Source organism: Gastrolobium bilobum, unplaced genomic scaffold (genome assembly GCF_033153095.1).
Source record: "Gastrolobium bilobum isolate Gb01-03AN ecotype WA unplaced genomic scaffold, APGP_CSIRO_Gbil_v1 utg7782, whole genome shotgun sequence".
Classification (NCBI taxonomy): domain Eukaryota; kingdom Viridiplantae; phylum Streptophyta; class Magnoliopsida; order Fabales; family Fabaceae; genus Gastrolobium; species Gastrolobium bilobum.
Window position 1 is genome coordinate 181,301 of NW_026899380.1, and position 15,935 is coordinate 197,235.

General features: G+C 32.5%; 2 protein-coding genes across 2 annotated transcripts; one reads left to right on the plus strand and one right to left on the minus strand.

Annotated features, from left to right (window-relative positions):
• The first annotated feature begins 1,386 nt into the window (after window positions 1–1,386).
• Window positions 1,387–14,193, plus strand: LOC133290077 (laccase-15-like). Its single transcript, XM_061488136.1, has 6 exons — window positions 1,387–1,482; window positions 12,184–12,335; window positions 12,440–12,684; window positions 12,763–12,891; window positions 13,010–13,951; window positions 14,063–14,193. Exons 1-6 carry the CDS (start codon window positions 1,387–1,389, stop codon window positions 14,191–14,193), a joined length of 1,695 nt encoding a protein of 564 aa, XP_061344120.1.
• Window positions 4,555–7,343, minus strand: LOC133290095 (laccase-14-like). The gene is made up of 6 exons (XM_061488154.1): window positions 7,269–7,343; window positions 7,016–7,167; window positions 6,518–6,762; window positions 6,284–6,412; window positions 4,773–5,738; window positions 4,555–4,685 (listed from the first exon to the last, which is right to left on the minus strand). The coding sequence occupies exons 1-6, from the start codon at window positions 7,341–7,343 to the stop codon at window positions 4,555–4,557; spliced, it is 1,698 nt and encodes a 565-aa protein (XP_061344138.1).
• Window positions 14,194–15,935: the final 1,742 nt, after the last annotated feature.

Consider the following 15,935-nt stretch of genomic DNA (forward strand, 5'->3'; position numbering starts at 1 on the left):
TGACACCGAGGCTCCTTTACCATATAAAAATTAATTTAATCCAAAAATTTAAACTATTAGGTGAGATTATATTAATAATTTTATACTTCTCTTACTTTAACATAGAGACAAATGGCAAAGGAGGTGGTGGAAGAAAAAAAAAATGGTAATGAAAATTAGTTCTACCATCATCAATGCCACAAATGTTGATAGACGAAAGATCATAATATATATGGCAGCATCTTTTGCACTGTCAAATGTGCCAAGCCAGTCCTAACCCGTATTTACACTTTGGCACATAAACAAAGTCATAACATCTTTTTAATTAGGATAGATTGTAAAATTGATTTTAAATTAATCAACTTTAAGATTTTGAGTTTGTTATTGTAAAGAAAAATGATTTCTAATTAATTAAGCTACTTTTTAAAATTGAATTTGTCAGACTTACGAGCAGAGAAGAATAAATTACACGAAATACGTGTCAAAATGGAAGCAAAATATAATACTATAATCAAATAAAGAGAGATAACAATACAATCTATAATTTTTTTTACATCTTTTTGATTTTTATTTTTTTTAATTTTTCATTAGTGATTTTCTGTCTTTTCATTTAGTTCTAATCTTCCGTTCAATTTTGCATTTTAAATTTTCATAGTTTTTATCTAATCAGTAATTTACCAAAAAGTCCAATTTCATCTTTTATTTAATTAGTAACTAAATCAACTATTTTTACTTGATGTGATTTTGTAAGTGTTGATTTAATTTTAGTCAAACAATAACAAGACTGGTTGTAAGAGGTGATAAAAAAATGTGGTAAATATAATCTTTGCTTATTTAATTATTTTTTTACAAAACTTTTATTTTTTGAAAAGTTTCCCAAATACTTAAAAAAAAAAAAAATTCTCCTTCCAACTTCCCCTAGTTCATACTCTATAGCCTATGGATAATTAATGTAGATTGGAAAATCTTTATCACTATTTTTATTAGAGTTAGGATATTCTAACTACCTATTTTTTCTACTACCACTTCACTACTACTCTAATCACCATTTGATTAAAGGAAAAGTTGAATGAAGAGAGAGAAAAAGAATAACTTTTGAATCCTGGTAGTGGAGTGGTAGTAGAAAAAATAAGTAGTAGGAATATCCTACCTCTTTTTATTATAGGACAATTTTGTGGGCCAAGTTTTTATCAAATTTGGTTTTGCTACATTGATTATCCGTAGCTAGGGGTGTAAATGACAGTGAGGCACGCCAAATTTGAACACTAAGATATTAATGCACCTCAAAATCTTAACACTACTAAATCTCTTCCTCCACAGATATAAAACCCCTTCAACAGAAATGTTTTCATAATACCGAAACTACCAGCAGAAGGATTATAGAGGGAGTTGATAACAATTTGTTTCATGAATATGTCGTTTGGCAAGAAAATGTTCCTCCAAATTATCTTGTGCTTTTCCTTGATTTGTCTCAGTTCCCAAACCCGTCACTACAATTTTGTTGTGAGTCCCAGCACATCCTGCCGATTCCTTAATACATCTAGCGGAACTGGTGAAATGTTATGTTGCAATCGTAAGTCGTAACCATGTAAATTTTACATTTAGTAGTATCTTAGGTTGTAACTGACATAAGAGTATATAATAATAGTAATAACTGAATTGATTAATCTTGCAGGTGAAAGAAGCCCCGAAATACTCCCGCGAAGTCTTAGAAAATATCACCACCATTTCTATTAACACCTTTCCATGCCCTAGTGGCATGAACAACGTAAGTTTTGAGACCCCTAGCTTTGACATATATACAAGAAGCCTATTACTACCATATAAGTGACCCCATGTATTAGAATGTCATTAATCCTCCTCTATTGATCAATGCAGAAATAATTTCAACAATAGCAAGGACCCCCACGAATTACAAACCACCATTTTTTTTTTTTCATTTTCATTTCTGAACTAGTAATTGAGTTTAACAATGATATATATTACTTATTTCGCAGGAACTTGATGCAAGTATATATGATGGTTAGGTAAGGTACTAGAAGCTCAGGACTTACTCAAGGGCCAGGCCCTCAGAATAAAGAATTGCATGCGCAATTTCCTCTAAGTAGTCTGAACATATATAAGCTAATTGTCATAGCTTTAGCTTTCTTCCCTATTTTCTTTCTTCTTTTGCCATTTTATGATGTAGTCGTATACGTATGGGCATAATTAACTATTTATGCATATATAGAAAGCCTGGCATGTAAATCCACATCAATATAACAATTAGCTTATGCTTTAAAATTATTTGGTTCAACTCGTGAGCTTCTTATTTTACTATTAGACTGTAACGGGTCAAGCCTGCAAACGACTCAAAAAGCCCAACATGGCAACATCGGACTCAAGCACTTTGCGAATTACTAAATGGGTCCAAAGCCCAATACAGCTCTTTTTTGGAGTTACCCAACCCTAATTACCTCTCTGAGGCGAGTTGGCTCCCTCCGGTATCCCCACGAGTTTCGACTCTTTGAGCCGGCTATGGAACTAATCCGGAGTGCGGGGATCAGTGATGGCTAAAGGTTCAGCCCTCTCCCCAAGAATGCATTCATCAGAAATCGAACACATGTCCAACCTCACTAACCCAGCGCCAAGTTACCAACTGAGCTGCACCCATTGGGTAGCCCAATCCAGCTCTATCTCATTATCTGTAAGCCTTTTTTTTTTTTTTTCATTATTTGTAATTATTATTGTTTGAATTGGTTTTTCTTTATCTCATTATCTGTAATTGCTTCTGTTTCAATTAGTCATGATAATACGATTCTGATTGTAGTTTTGTTTTATTTTTTCATTCACGAAACTAAGAAAAACTAATTCAATTAAACTTCTTTTACTATTAAATTAATGAAAATACAATCATATATATTTTCCTATTAAGTTATTTTCTGTCACTGGCTACATTTATCGTCACATTTATTAAAATCCGATCGTGTTATATTAATTAAAAAATGTAGAGGCGCATCCCCTACCGAAATTTTTTTGAAGAGACGCGTTTAAATGATATATACAGTAGTATTAAACTACTTTTAATTTTATTATCATTGACATTAATAACGAATCAAATACCATAAACTTTGAATTTGGTAAATTAATTACATGGAGTGAAATAATAATAAATTGAATCTAATTTTAATAAAATAAGAAAGAGTAGTTGCAATTTATTAAAAGTCTAAGATTAGTACATAATTATAATATTAAAGTTATTTTTCTTTTCTCTTTTAATATGTTAGCCAATAATTTCTGACAAAAAAAATAAAAAAATAATGTAATATTATAATTATGTACTTTTCAAAATACATAATTATAATATGACTCTTTCACTGAATGCAACAATTGTATATTAAGTTTTTTGCTCAGAGCCGCTAGAGAATAACTGTAAATAACTAAATATTATTTTTTTTTTACCATAAACGCTACACACATTAACTATACCTTTCTTAATTTTGCTTTAAATGCTTGTAAAAGGGCGTGGGCAGGCACCCAGTGCGAGATAAAAATTTAATGATAAATAAAAAATTATCAAACTAAAAAAAAATCTTTTTCACCCTCCAAGAACTGAAAATAAAATAAATTATAATAATACAGGGGCAGATTATATTCACAAACTTTTTTATTTACAAACTCTTATAAACTACATTAAATTTTTTATTTATAATAAACTTTTTTACATGGTATCAGAGCCTCGCCGCCCCTCATTTTCTCTTGTGGACTTTTGTAGTACAGGTAGTCTGGGCCTGTTGCATCTTCCACTTTTCAAGCCCAATGGGCTCTCGTGTGAGGGAGTGTGTTGAGATATATAGTCCCACATTGGTTGTATGTGCAACTAATGTGGAGTTTATAAGGCCTTGTGCACTCCCACTTTTGAGCTAGCTTTTGGGGTGATGACCTCAAGGTTCTTTACATAGTATCAGAGCCTCGCCGCCCTCCATTTTTCTCTTGTGGTGTTTCTTAGCACAGGTAGGCTGAACCTGTTGCATTGTCCACTCTTCAAGCCCAATGGGCTCTTGTGTGAGGGGGCGTGTTAAGATATATAATCCCACATTGGTTGTATGTGCAACTAATGTGGAGTTTATAAGGTCTTGAGCACTCTCACCCTTAGAACTAGCTTTTGGGGTGGTGTATCCCAAGGTTCTTTACGTACTTAGTGTAATTTGCAAAAAAAAGTTTGTAAACAGATCCTATCTCATAATACAAAAAGGAATTGAATTAGATGCATTAATTTTTGTTTTTTTGAATTGGATGCAGTAATTTAAATTGGTATAGAATTGTTGCTGCTTGAATAACGCGGCGATGAAAAGTTGACATGCAGCCAATTACATTTGTAACACTGAATATTCTGGAAATGAAAGCCAACGAACTTTTGTTGACAAGTGTAACATAAAATTCACATTGATGATACATAATCCCTAATGTTCACTTTTAAAATGGTAACACAATTTTGACACGATGAAAAAAAATTAGAGAACATAAAATACACTTTAATAAAAGTTTGGAGTTAAATGTAGTCGTCATATTGGAACAACTAGGGTGCTGCTTGAATTAACATGGTGGCATGTCTGGTGGTGGTGGCAGCATCTGCTCTTCAGGGCAATTACCATTTTTGACAATGAAAGTCGTGGCCATACCCCATGTGGCATGACGCTCTAAATGACAATGCATGAACCATACACCTGATCAAATAAAAACTATTAGAAAACCACCACTGGAATGACAAAATCAAATTAATAATAAGTAAATAATATGTATAATTAATATACCTGGATTTTTGGCCCTGAATCTTATGGCTGTCCAACCACTTCTTGGTATAGCTACAGTATTCTGATAAGGAGGGTCTACAAGATTATATCTCAAAGGGTCTTTAACCTTGTCAAAGTTCCCAAATCCCCATCCAACCACATAGAAACTGTGGCCATGTAGGTGCATAGGATGTTCTGTACCTCTCAACAAGCTAGTCCCCTGAAGAACAAGCTCCACTGTTGAGTTATACTCCAATACATTTACCTCTGTTGCCACTGATGGAGTCCATAAAATTGTAGAAAGATTGTTACCAGTATAATTAAATATCAATGGTGGCACATTAGGGAATTTTTCCCCAAAGACACCACTAATATTGTTATAGTAAGCTTGCAAAATGCTATTCCTCGATGGCAATTCAAAGCTTACATTGTTCATGCTAGCTGCTAGACGATTTCCAAGGGGACCATGACATGTCGAACCATTTGCACATGGTACTGAATTCATCGAGGTTGTGAAGAATAGGTTGGTGCTTATGTTTAATGGCACATCAATTGGGTGTTCATTATTAGCCAAACTTCTTAGTTTGCTTAAGAGGTTAACTGAGGCATTGGTGTCATTGATACCTGGAAGTAAAGGCAAGGAAGGGATAGTTGAAGATGGAATGTACTTTCCCCTGTATTGTACAATAGCAGTGGTAGTGGTGGTATCAATTGCAACCCCAATAACAGCCCCAAAAGCGCTTGTATAAACTCTAGCAGCCATGTAATAACGATCTAATTTTTGGTTTGCTTCGAGTATCACATCCATTGTTTGTCCAGGTGATATTGAGATGTAATCTACCTTCAATGGCTTTACATAGCTACCATCTGTTCCTACCACTGTGAGTTGATGTTTGGCAATGGCAAAGAAGACTGTGTCCTGAATTGCCGCATTCACAATTCTCAGAAGATACGTTTTGCCATAATCAACCTTAAGCTTGAAGGTTTCTGCAATTTTATTAACAAATTCAAACATATATATGTAATTAATTAATATCCAGTCACTCAAAGTATCCTTGCATGAATGCAATGGCAAGGGAAGGATGTCAAGCGTGTATATATATGGCTGGATCATTTCAAGCTAATGGAAGATATATTCTTAATCTTAGTCATTCATTTATATCTAATTGTTAAGGTGATTAATAAATTAGAGCTAATAGATACAAGTTGATTAACAGTTAACATTGATTGTAAAATTTCTTCTTCCCACACCATATGTAAGTTGATCATGACTCATATATGGGTCGAGATTATTTTACATTCATGTAACTTACTCTCTCAATCTTAGTAGATGATTTCACTTATATCGTATTTAGTTCCAAATATATATAGGGAAGGTTATATTTACAAATTTTTTGTTTACAAATTTTTACAAATTACACTATGTCTGACCTGTCATACTTCAATCAAGAGTATATGACTGGTCATACTTAGTATAATTTGTAAAAAAAAATTATAAACATGTGCGGGGGGGGGGAGGGGGGGCTGCATACCGTTCTTTGAGCATGGAAGTAGATCACCAGGTTGGCCATTGATTGTATAAGCATCAGAAATAATGGGGTCGTCTCCAGTTCTAAAAAGATCATTGTACACCTCAACAACATCTTTCTTCCACCATTCACCTAAATTTACAATTAAAAAGAATTATAGTAAATCCCAATGGTTGAACTTTTCTAAATGATAATTAGTCCAATTAAACCCATGTAAACTTGTTCATACATATATACCTAATATAATGGGGACCTCTTTGTGAGGTTTTGGAAATGGATAGGTAGTCGGAGGCTTAGGTTTGATAACAATAGCCCCATGAACGGTGGCCCGAGACCAGTCACTGTGAGCATGCCACCACAGTGTGCCTTCCTCTTCAGAAAATATGACCCGCTGACTAAACTTTTCACCGGGTCGAATTGGACATTGTGTGACATATTCAGGGCCATCTGACCAAGGATATCTTGGTTGGTTCACTCCATGCCTGAAAGTGACAGTTAAATTTTCTCGGGTATATATATATATAAATATAATAGGATATGTTATATTCTACTTATATTGTTTTCAAATCTATCTTATCTATCATTTTCTAATATCATTAGAATTTTGATCTAACAATGTTGGAGAGTGGTAGATAAGATAAATATAAAAAAAGAAGATAAATAGAATAACTTATCCCATATATAATATACAATATATATATATATATATATATCAATGAGTTATTAGGTGATTACCAGTGGATAGTTATGTTGTAGTTAGCTCGGTTATACACATCAACAATGATATTCTCTCCTTTTGTAACATGCAGGGTTGGCCCGGGAAATTGGCCGTTTACAGTCAATATGTTCTTTGTGCTGCAAAGTTTTGTGTAGGGGGCATCTCTGACCTGCAATATATTACATGCATGAATATATATATCATGTTATGAACTTTTATTTTATTTTTTTGGTCTTAAGCTAGCTATATGTTAAAACCACAAAAACATACCACAAACTTATAATGCCTTAGCGCCTGGCAAGTGAGGAGGAAATTGAGGAACAAAATTCCTAAATTTTGTAGCATTGTGATTTTCATGGAGAATCAGACTAGGAAAGGCTTGATCTGATAGTTAATTAGTTTTTCTGTTTGATACGAATATTGGAGGAGTTCGTTATGGTTGTATATATATATGTATAGCTTGGTTTTGAAATGGTTATGGTTACGCGTGAGAATATTATTGAATTGGATAGCATTGCTCCATTTGGGGGCTTGCGGTCCTTTAACAAGTCTTTTATGTGTTTATTGAAACAATACACGACATATTTAAAATGTAGTACGCAGATACAAGCATCAAAAGAATATGTTCGCATCATCTCTGTATTTTGTATATAATAATCAATTCAAAGTCGCTAACAACTGGATATGTAAAGTTGACTTGGCTGATCAATTTTTTTTTTTCATATATAATTTAGTCTAGAGTTGCCGATTATTGTTATTATTATTATTTTTAGTGTTATGTAATGGCTTTTCTACTATTTGGCCTTAGAGCTGCCATTTTATTTTATTTTTCATTAGGTCTTGATCGTGTACAATGATGGACTTAGATAAAGGGTAATATGGACGGCTACCTCTCCCTAAATTTTATTTTATTTATTATTTTAATTATAATAGACTATTAGTACTAATAGTGAGTCCCTCCTACAAAAATATTTATAATAGTTAGCATTTCTTATTACTCTTAATAATATTTATAATTTTAAAATTTTATTTTCATCCCCTATTATAAAAAAATTCTGGATCCGCCCCTAATCGTGTAACTTTTCTATTGTTTGCAATTGAGTTTTTTCCTCAACTTTTATGATGTTTGATCTTGGAGAATAGGTTTTCTTTGAAGTCATATAAGACTATCTCAATTGTTTATAGATAAATTAATTATTATAAAAACATACTAAAATAAAAAAATAGAAAATAACAATTAATTAATTTATAAATGATCAAAATTATTTCATATGACCTCATATCATATAAAAGGATTATTATCTTGAATTGATTATTTATTTTTGTTTTATATTTTTTAAATAAATCGATCCTTGTTTCGCCTAATTTTTTTTTAACATTTAACCTTTGGTTATCTATCTTTTTGAATAACCAGTGTTTTTTGTTTTTTTGTTTAAGTGGAAAACCCAGTGTTGTTTTAAGTCTTGAGTTGCCTAATTTTTTTTATTTTTTATTTTGATAACATGAGTTGCCTAATTTTGTTACGGGTAGTCTCGTGTTTTTAGATGCATTTTGTTTTTCTCTGTCATTGGGCCTTTAGTTTTCAAATCTGTTAATATTTGAAGGCATCACGTACGCGGATACGAAAGTTGATATCTTGATGAGAATAGAAATGGAGCTGAGAATAGAAATGGAGCGACCAGTTGTTATGTAAATTGTCATGACATAATCACATGCTATGAACTTTAATAAACTTACGTGTCGTATCCGAGGACACCCCCGACACTCCAATTTGCAAGATTCGAAAAAGGATTTAAAAGTTACGTTATATTTTATTTTTAATTTTAACTATTAGATTCATTAAATTATGATTATTATTTTATTGAGTTTAATAAAAATATTTGTAATATCTTACTTTTTGTTGTTGTTGCAAAATCGACAAGTATTATAAGTTTAATTTTATTTTTTTTGTTAAATTATTGAATATTAAATATAATATAAACTATATAAATTAAAAATATTATTTAATATCAAAACGTGTTCTAACGTGTCGAAATCTAATATTTTTTAGAATTTACGTGTTGAGTGTTGTATCGTATCGTATCCTGTAACCACTTGGTGGTGAGTTGGTGCCTTGCACCAGCTGATTTTTTAAAATGTTTCATATTTTCTTAAAAAAATATGTATAACTTTAGTATTAGTTAGATTTTTAAAAGTGATATAACATTGACATTAGCTGAATTTTTCTAATTAAATCTTTTGGTACCAATTGTGTATTTATCCAGGCTCCGCCAGGCAACTTAGATCACATGGGCGACAGTCCAAAATTTTTAAAAACAAACAATTAATTATTTAGGGGAGGTTGCCGCCTAACTTGATTTGATCAACAAGGAACGCGGGCACGCGCAAGCATGAGTGATTTTAAAGAAACAAAATAGATCTTGATTAATTTTTTCTTTTGTGTTAAAAATAAACTACAAAATTAAATTGGGTATAGAATTTTTTGGTTTTAAAGAATAGTTTTTATTTAGGAGAAAGAGTCGCATGAAATTTGTTTATTAATGTCTTAAGAAAATCTCCTTAAGTATCCCATGTCCCAGTTTGAATTTGTCGCCACAGTGCACTCAGCCCATGAGTGATTTCGTTATCGTGACGGATTTCTGACATCCAAGCTTTATACTGGGGGTGGGATTTCATTACATAGACAAAGTTTCCGGAGAAGAAAAATTTTGATCGTCCTGGATCATCATTAATTTAGTGGTCCAAATCAATAATGAAGAAAAAGAAGAGAGGAGAAATAAAAAATAAATTTTTGTACAAATGTCACTAAGAACCACATAGGGCTTGGAGCACTAAATTTTTTTCCTTTCTCAAAATGTTTTAATGTTTGCTGGAGGATTACCACTTACCATGTTTATTTTCGATTTAGTATTATTATTATTATTATTTTTTTTTTTTTATCATTTTTTTGGCATTTTAGCCCTCCTTTTGTGACAATTTCTTTTTTAACAAAATATATATAAAAAAAATCAATCAAAATTGGGTGGTGGCATTTACGCCTTTTTACTTGTTCTTTCAATTAAAAATAACAAGCAAAGTAAAAGAAGCAACTAGTTTTATTCGAATGATAACTAACCTTTAAATGTGAACAAATTTGTTGACTAAAGGCCCAATGACAAAAATTTTCCTCCCCCTAAAACACTAGGTAGAAACACAACGACAACACTGGGTTATTAAAAAATAGACAACTGAAATAAAAAATAAAAAATAGAGAACTCAAGGCTAAAACAAAAGAAAAGTTAGACAACTCAAGGCCCAGATATTTCGTTTTAGCCCAGATACAATAGCCTTACTATTTGTTTTAGCCCTTTGCACGATCCAAAGGCCTACGCCGGCCCAATAATCAAAACCATACATCAAATTCACAATGAATACTGTCATGTTAAAATTCAATAAACACACGTAAAAGATTATGAAGTGTAGTTCTATACCAGTTTTTTTTTTTTTTTTTTTTAAAGATTTTTTGTTTTTTTGTTTTAGGGTAAAGTTCTCTATATTGCTGATATTACCATGGAAAATGTGAGTGAACCCCTGACAATTAGGATAGCCCAATTAAAAGTAAATAAACAAGGAACTAGAGAAACAATAGAGACTAAACACTCAAAACCACTCCTCGTTTAACCCGACTAATGAGTGTGAGGTGGAGGAAATCCTTCTACGTAGCCTTACTCTTGCATAATTATAAAGAGGCTGTTTTTTGGATTCAAACTCATAATCTTTCAGTCATGAAGGAACAGTTTTACCACTGCTCCGATTCGCCCTCTATGATAGAGACTAAACACTACAAATAAATGTCTAATGCAGTTTTTTTTTTTTTTTTTTTGTAATAATGTCTAATGCAGTTTTACCTTGTAGGTAAACAGAGAGACTTTAAAACATTCAGAACAAGAAGACAGATCATCAGTGCAAGGGGCTAACTATTTTCTAAAAAATGTTTTATATTTAATATAGATAAGTAATATCAAATTTTTTATTTTACGTTAGGTATAGTTTGCTTTGGCTCAATATATTGATACTCCTGGTTTTGTCTTTTTTAAGTCAAATGATCACATGATGGGATAAATAGGAATAATTTTACAGGCCTCAAAACCATCTCAATACCTAATTGTTTCTTAAATTGATATAAAGTCTTAGGGCCACTTGTAGGTGTATCATGAAAATGATTGGCACATGCATTTTATAAAGAAAATAAAAATGTAGACAAAATACTGACACGAACAACAATATTTCGAAATAAAGGCGTTTACTTCTTCACAAGCATTTAACCATGACTTGTTTGTCTTAAATACAACCGATCATTAACGAAATGAAAATCACCAAATTTTGAAGTTTTCGTACATGTGAAACAATCTTTTTCGGGATCTAGCATTTAACCCAATAGCTATGGATAACGACGAATCTGTTTCTCTTAAAGAGAAATGATAATATGCAAGAAAAACAGAAGAAATGACAATTACCCTAATAAGGAACATCCTATGAGAAAGTAAGATTTCTTTCTTTTCACTTAATTACTATTAGCCTCTATAAATCTTTGGATTAGTAGTTAATTACAGATTGATTGTCAAGAGAGATTTAATCCTAAACTTTTATACGCTACCTTCCACTCAGATTTGCTTAAAGAATCCCCCTTAATTTTCTCTGTCATCTAGTGAATTAAACGGCTAGCTTGGCCTCTTGACTCTTATCTTGATAAACATGACAGTGAGGCGCACCAAATTTGAACACTAAGATTAATGCACCTCAAAATCTAACTCTACTAAATATATTCCTCCACAGATATAAAATCCCTCCAACACAAATGCTTTCATAATACAGAAACTTTTAGCTGAAGGGTTATAGAAGGAGTTGATAACATTTTCTTTAATGAAATTGTCGTTTGGCAAGAAAATGTTCCCCCACATTATGTTGTGTTTTTGCTTGATTGGTCTTAGTTCCCAAACACTACATAGTCACTACAATTTTGTTGTAAGTCCCATATCTCATCCTACCGATTCCTTAGTACAATTTTGTTGTTACATGAAACTGTCTATTGTGTAATTCTTCTTGAAGTACATGTGTATATGTTACATATAGTAGTAGTATCTTGGGTTGTAGCTGACATCAGAGTATTTAATAATTGTAATAACTGATTTGATTAATCTTGCAGGTGAAAGAAGCACGGTATACAAGACTCTGTTCAACAAAAAGCATATTGACTGTGAATGGAAAATTTCCTGGGCCAACTATAAGTGTCCACAAGGGTGATACAATTTATGTTAATGTTCATAACAAGGGCAAATACAACATCACTTTACACTGGTATTTAGTTCTTAATCTCAGGAATTTTGATGACATTGGGAAACACAACATATTGGATCGATGAAATTTAATCATATGCCTAACTACAACTGATTAATGTGCAGGCATGGTGTGAAGCAGCCAAGGAATCCATGGACAGATGGACCTGAATACATTACTCAGTGTCCCATCCAACCTGGAGGGAAATTCAGACAGAAGATAGTTTTTTCTACAGAAGAAGGGACCTTATGGTGGCATGCTCACAGTGACTGGACAAGAGCCACTGTCCACGGAGCTATCAAAATCTATCCAAGAAAGAATAGTACCTACCCTTTTCCCAAACCTGATGCAGACATTCCCATCATATTTGGTATGAAAACCTTTATAGTTGTCCTTCCTCCTTAGTTGATCAAATAGTCATAACAGAATTTTATTTATTCCTACACAGGAGAATGGTGGAAAAATGATGTCAATAAGGTCTACAAAGAATCTATTGAAACTGGAGGAGCCCCAAACATATCTGATGCTATCACTATCAATGGTCAACCTGGGGATTTATTCCGTTGCTCAAGATCAGGTAGGCATCAAATTTTCCGTTCACAATCATTAACATAAGCATGATGAACTATTTCTTCATCGAACACATGTATCTTTGAGGTTTGGCTCTAAACGCCAGGTTTTCTTTTAATTTTCAGAAACATTCAAGTTAAATGTAGACCAAGGCAAGACTTATCATCTCCGCATTATTAATGCCGCGATGAATCTCATTCTCTTTTTCTCTGTTGCCAAACACAACCTCACCGTTGTTGGTGCTGATGCTATGTACACCAAGCCAATAACAAGGGATTACATATGCATATCTCCAGGACAAACAATGGATGTGTTGTTGCATGCTAACCAAGAGCCTAATCACTACTATATGGCTGCAAGGGCATATTCAACCGGAGGTGCTCCCTTTGATAACTCTACAACCACTGCTAGAATCCACTACAGTGGGAATTATGGTCCACCTTTATCTCCTTCATTACCTTATCTTCCTAAAAATAATGACACACATGCAGCTTTTGATTTCATCAGAAGTATTAAAGGCTTACCTCTGAAATTTTCCCATAAAGTCCCAAAAAATATCAAAAATCATATAGTGACTACAATTTCTGTTAACACCTTCCCATGCCCCAATGGCAAATCCTGCCAGGGACCAAATGGAACCACTTTTGCGGCTAGCATGAACAATATAAGTTTTGAAACCCCAAGATTTGACATACTAGAAGCCTATTATTACCATATCAAAGGGGTATTCAGAAAGGGATTTCCCAGATTACCACCATTGATATTTAACTTCACTGCAGATTTTTTGCCTCTGACCTTGAATATTCCCAAGCGAGGGACTAAGGTTATTGTTCTGAACTATGGTTCAACAGTGGAAGTTGTTATCCAAGGGACAAACGTGGTTGGAGGAATAGACCATCCTATTCATCTCCATGGATTCAGTTTCCATGTTGTTGGATATGGATTTGGTAATTTCAACAAAAGCAAGGACCCCATGAGTTACAATCTCATTGATCCTCCTATGTTGAATACAGTGATTGTGCCTGTAAATGGCTGGGCTGCCATTAGGTTCGTGGCTACAAATCCTGGTATGTAGCATGGCATTGAATACTCTCTTATATTTAACTGTTGTTTTTCCATTCCTTTTCATTTTCTAAGTTCAGAACTCATTGTTGCATGAACTGCACTTTTAATTACAGGAGTATGGTTCATGCATTGCCATCTAGAACGCCACCTCTCTTGGGGCATGAAGACAGTGTTTATTGTGAAGAATGGCGCACTCTTAAATGAAACATTACCACCTCCACCCCTAGACATGCCCCCGTGTTAAACTGAAAAAAAAAAATTGTAGTTTGGGATGCAGAGTTGGTTAAGAATTAGGTTTATACTCTACAAGAGTTTGAGTTTGAGTTTCGATGGCTAATGTGAGGGTTTTATTGATGGATAATTTATAATTTCTCCTAAAAATTCTTAAAATGATTGGAGGGTGGTATATATATATATATATATATATATATATATATATATATATATATATATATATATATATAATATGCTCATTTAAGATTTTCCGTCTCTGATATTTCTTTGTCTCTCTGCTATTTTCTCTCTATAAAAATATTATGAGATACTCTAACCAAAATAAGAGAAAGAAGTATATATTATATATCAAGGGACTTCTATATAAAATCTAAAACATGTAAATTTAGGAAAAAGATCTTATGTAGATGTTTTAGGACGTTCTAATGGCATTTTGAAACACCCTGGAGATATTTTATATATTCAAACATAATGAATTGAAGAGAAAAAGTATTACCAAAGGACTTCAATTAAAGCATGTGACTTTCGGGAATTTTATAAAGCGCTTAGGATTGGCTTTGCCATTAGTTATGCAAAAAGTATTAAAAAATGGATCTAATAATAGTATAAAAAAATAATTTGTAATGAATCGTACAGTTGAATATTATCTTGAATAATACTAATTATATGGTTGAGCCATTAATTTTGTTGGTGAAGCATAATTGTCTTGTTCAGGAAATTAAATATTTACAAAGTTTCACCTATTTTTTAAATAACTCAAATTTATTTTGTAATTCGTTAATCATTAGTAGGATTTTATTGGTAGTAGTTTGTTCGCTTGGGTTGGCTCGTAACTCGGCTAAAATGAGTCGGATAGGGTTAAAAAAAATGAGTTAGTAACTCGAGTCAGTCCGACTCCTTTCCGCACGAAAAAAATTGAGCCAACCCACCGGTCAAACGGGTTGGCTCGCGGGTTATGGTTTTTTTTAATATAAAAGTATAAAAATTAATGAAGGTAAAATGGAAAGCAAAAACCTAAAATCCCAATTCCAAAGTCCAAAAAACCTAAAAATATCATGCAGCTGTCAATAAGTCCAAAATCGTGCATTAAGGACTTTTTTTATAATACGACGTGTGACAGTGTGAATGTGGTGCCACCTGCCAATAAGTCCACGTCTAAATGCAAAATTTTCTATGGTTTATCTGTATAATGTCTTTGTATTGAATGAATTAATAATTTAGAAAAAAAAATTAGAAGTTATAGCATCAATAGAATTTTATTTTATTTTTCATTTTTTTGAGCCAACCCTAACTCGACTCGGGTCGGGTTGGGTTGAGTTTTCTGACTCATTTATTTTTCGATCCAATCCTAACTCGACTCATTTTTTTCGAGTTGAACGCGGATTGAATTAGATTGACTCATTTTGCCAACCCTAATAGTTTGGGTGCAATATCATCTAATATTGCACCCTCATGATCAGTTGCATTCAATATGTTTCATTGTAACAGGTAAATTACCGCTTCTATATTTATTGGCGTTGGTTATATTCTAATGGTTTAAATAATATTTTGGTTTTTATAATTTTTATTTATTTGAATTTTGTTTCTGCTTTTTATATTATTTTTATTTTCAATCCTTATATATCATTAAAATGTCTTTTCTACAATTTTCACTCATTTGAGTTTTAGTTAAATCTTCTATTCATTAAGATATATACTCCTATTTTCTATGAATGACTAGTATCAAAATTTAAAGAGAAAAAGTTAAAAATG